The sequence below is a fragment of the Austrofundulus limnaeus genome, unplaced genomic scaffold (assembly GCF_001266775.1).
Source record: "Austrofundulus limnaeus strain Quisiro unplaced genomic scaffold, Austrofundulus_limnaeus-1.0 Scaffold1706, whole genome shotgun sequence".
Taxonomy (NCBI): domain Eukaryota; kingdom Metazoa; phylum Chordata; class Actinopteri; order Cyprinodontiformes; family Rivulidae; genus Austrofundulus; species Austrofundulus limnaeus.
In genome coordinates, this window is record NW_013954108.1 from 29,456 (window position 1) to 33,632 (window position 4,177).

The 4,177-nt window shown below is 42.7% G+C and overlaps 1 protein-coding gene across 1 annotated transcript in view; it reads right to left on the reverse strand.

Annotated features, from left to right (window-relative positions):
• Nucleotides 1-4,177, reverse strand: part of LOC106536155 (liprin-alpha-3) — a gene marked incomplete in the record, with an annotated part of 27,732 nt that overhangs the window by 19,395 nt on the left and 4,160 nt on the right. Inside the window, 5 exon segments of the mRNA XM_014033354.1 lie at nucleotides 60-152; nucleotides 244-372; nucleotides 851-910; nucleotides 997-1,236; nucleotides 1,317-1,418. Coding sequence (XP_013888808.1) covers nucleotides 60-152; nucleotides 244-372; nucleotides 851-910; nucleotides 997-1,236; nucleotides 1,317-1,418 — 624 coding nt within the window.

Below are 4,177 nucleotides of genomic sequence, written 5' to 3' on the forward strand. Positions count from 1 at the left end.
GTGTGTGTGTGTGTGTGTGTGTGTGTTCTGCTGACAGACACACACCCAGATGCTCTCACCTCTTTCAGGTCCCTCTGCAGCTTCTGATTGGCCTCCTCCGACCGGGCCAGCTCCCTCCTGGCGGACGTCAGCTGCTCCTCGATCTCGCCCACCTGACACGAGAGCGAGAGGTCAAAAGGTCACGGGCGTTATTTCTGAGTGGCGTTTTAACAAAACAGGAAGAAGCGTCTCTGAATGAAGCACCTGTCGGCACATGAGGGCAAGCCGCTCCTTCAGCTGGCCCAGCTCGGACCTCTGGCGCTCGATCTCGCCCTCTCTCTGGCGCTCCAGGTCTCCGTCGTCCAGGATGGAGGACGGCCCGTTAGGAAGCCGCTGAATGGATGAGAGGAGATCATCTCACATGACTCTGATTCCAGAGGATTTGCAGTTTTAGCTAGGTTTAGCTTTTAGCTACTGTGTTGCTAATTTTGACTTTTATCTCCTGTTTTGTCAGTTTAGTTCGGTTCTATTTAAAACAAACAACTCTTGGAAGCATTACCACCAAGTTTTATACATAGATGATAAAAAAAATGGCCAGATTATTGTTTGATTGTTTTTACATATATTAAGACTTTTTGTTTCTTCATTTATTTACATTTTTAGTTTTATTAATAAAACCTCACACTGATAATATGCCATTTAATTTATTTTTCCTACTGAATTAGTTTAATTTAAATAATTAATTTCTTATTTTATTTGCAGCAGACAATGATCCAAGTCTGCTTACAAAACGTTTGGTCTGCTACGTAATATATACGTATATATATATATATATATATATATAAAATGGAGACACATCAACATATTTTACCTCCTTGCCGTTGTCCAGTCCCTGCTGCCGTCGTTTGACTTGTTCCTTTAAAGAAACGACCTGAAAAGATAAACTAATAAGAATCAGTAAAACGACTCGGATTCTTCTCCGTTTTATTTTGAAAAACCAAAAAGCAGGACACTCACCTCCTGGGAGGAAGACTGCAGCTCTTCCTCCAGGACCGCCACGCGCTCCAGGGCCACCCGGAGCCGCTCCCGGACCTTCTCGTCCAGAGCTTTGTGGTGCTCAAACAGAGACTTGAGGGCCTTGAGGACCTCCACCTCGCTGGAGACCCCAGCCGGAGACTGGGCCTGCCTCTTCACCACGGTCATCCTCAGGCTGCGCTCGTGGCGGGACACCAGGCACTCCAGATGTTCCAGCAGCAGCTAGAAGAAGCACAAGGTAGAGAGCTTCAGAGGAAGCAGACTGGATGGTGAGAGCGTGCAGAGACCCGGCAGATACCGACCCGAGTGTTGTTTCTCTCCGCCTTCAGCTCTGCGATCTCCTCCTCCCTCTCCAGCAGCTGCTCCCGGCACAGGTTCAGCTCTTTGGTCAGCACCGCGAACTCCTGAAGGGTCAGAGGAGGTAAAAACTGCTGATTACATCCAGCTATGTGGCTGCAATGGTCACTGCGTCCACTGTCACTGACCAGACCAGAGAGGCTTTATGATCCTACCAGAGAGTTCTGGGTCTGCTCCCATTAGGACATGCTGGACATCGTCCACAGAGAGGCGTCCTGATCAGAGTTCAAATGTGTCAAAAACTGAATTAGTCTGCAAACTTTCCCACTTCCTCCAGCAAATCTGTTTTAAATTCCTTTAAGTTTTACGAGCGTGCTTTGTGAAACCCACAGGAACACAACGTACATGTGGTTGAGTTTAGCTGTAAAACATTAGCGGGGGTCCAGAAAATCTTTATGGCACTGATATTTAAATTTCTTACTCTGGGTTTTCAGTGGAATTTTTGGTCCAAAAAAAAAAAACAGCTAAAATGTTCACTGATAAAACTGGAAACACATGTTTAAAATTTTTACAGAACGTGATGCAATAAAGTCAGGCTTCTAAAACCCCAGGTTCCCGAGTGTCTGTGAGGTGAAAGCCATCACAACGTGGCCCCGACCTGCAGCCGAATGAGCCGAAGAAACATCAGACAGCTCTGCAGTGGTCCTGGACCGACACGTCCACATACCCGAGGACACCTTCTATAACTCTTTTCCTGCTGCTGTTTTACCACAAACTACAATGTAAATAATCTTGATTTCATTAAAACAACAACCTGAACACTGAACGACTTCACTGACACTGATAAAGGAGCTAAAACTGAGATAACAAAGCTGATAAATAGATTTTATACTGGAAAAACAAAAGCTAAAAGCTAACATTGGCAAAATCAGAGCTAAAACCTATAGTTAAAACTAAAGCTAAAAGCTAAAGTTAGGAAATTCTGAATAAAAGCTAAAAGCATCAAAACTGTTGCTAAAAATGAAAACAGTAGCTAAAAGCTAAAATTAGCACAATAGTAGCTGAAAGGGTAATACAAACTAAATGTTGAAAATCAAAGCCAGAAATAGTAAAACATAGCCAAGAGTTAGAAGTAGCAAAACAATGGCTAAAGCTAAAAGTAGCAAAATGGAAACTAAAAGCTACAATTAGCTAAACTGTACATAAAAGCTAACAAAACTGTAAAATCACAGCTGAGAACATAAAAACTTTTGCTAAAAAGCTAAAAATAGCCAAAGTGTAAGTAAAAGCTAAAAGTAGCAAAACAATTCAATCACAGTTAAAAGCTAACAGTAATAATTCCATAGTAAAATGCTAAAGCTAGCAAATTTGTAGCTAAAAGCTAAAAGTAGCAAAACTGTAAAATCACAGCTGAAAATATAAAAACTGTTGCTAAAAAACTAAAAATTGCCAAAGTGCCAGTAAAAGCTAAAAGTAGCAAAACAATGAAATCACTAAAAGTAATAAACCTAAAAGTAAAGCTAAAAGTAATAAACCCATAGCAAAAGGCTTTAGCTATGGGTTAAAGCTAAAAGTAGCAAAACCTTTGCTGAAAGCAGTATTGTTGCCTAAATCTTTAGCTTTAACAGTCGACCTCAACCCTGTCTGTTAGTAAAATATCTCTTGAACCACTGGGTGTATTGTAATGAACATTAGCAGTGGTAGTAGCTGATGGTCATCCTCAACTTATCCCCTGAGTGCTGCACAAACCGAGGCATGAACGATGGCGGGTGATATGCATTCATTGCAGGAATCTTTGGCCTTTTTTCTTTCTGTAAATAAGTGATGCACACAATCTGTCCCGTGACCGTGGCGTGCTCCAGAACACGTGTGCACCAAATCATGCGTGTTTGTTTTTTTTTATTTACTTATGCAAACAAGCTATTAAAAGGGCAGTGATGCGTGCACGCTGCTGCTGCTGCTATCTTTCCTCCCCGAGGTAACGGTGATCAGTTTCCTTCACGCAGCAGCAAACAGGCGCCTCACCTCACCTCACCTCACACCCTCCTCCACGCAGGAGAAAGTACAGCGTGTTCGGTCCACGCCGAGCGAGGAGCCGACGCCGGGAGAGGAGGGAGAGGAAGTGTCAGCGTGCAGGTGCAAGGATGAATTTGTCTCTTTTTGGTCAGAGGTTATTCACCTGGAACACATTTCAGGCTCCTCCTGTCATGAGAAGCAGTATCTGACACACAGACCTGAAGACAGATTAATAATCTGCAGCAAAAATGCTAATTTCTCTGATTTGTTGGTGTCTGTTTTATCTGAGTGGCTTGTTTTCTCTCTCCTGCCTCCCTCTGTTGGCAGCCTCTACACACAGACAAACTCAATGAACTCATCTACAGCAGCGCATGTTTTCCTCCCTGTGTGCACGTGTGCGTTTGTGTGTGTGCACGTGTGTGTGTGTTATTGATCTTGTGCGCTCGCTCTCGTTGCAGCGCCTCAAAACCAGTTCTTTTGATCATTCAGACGCAGCGGCAGAGAAAGAACGCCACAAACGAGGACGGGAGGCGTCATGGCGGCCCGAGGTGTCCGAGTCCTGCCTGGGTGGGATTACATGTTGTGACGCCAGACGATAAATAACACTTTGTTACAGTCACATTTTTATAATTTTATATTTTAGCTTTTTCAGTTTAAAAGATTTGCTCATATTCTGAGATTACAAATGTGTTCATGTTTGTTATTCTTTTGTTTTTATTAAAAAACAACAGAACATTTTTCTCCTTCTTCCTGTCTGGTGATGAAAATCTGAGATTTAAGTTAAAATTTTAAGGATTATTTTTGCTCACCACTCACAATAATGTTTTTTATTTAGGAAATAAGACTAATT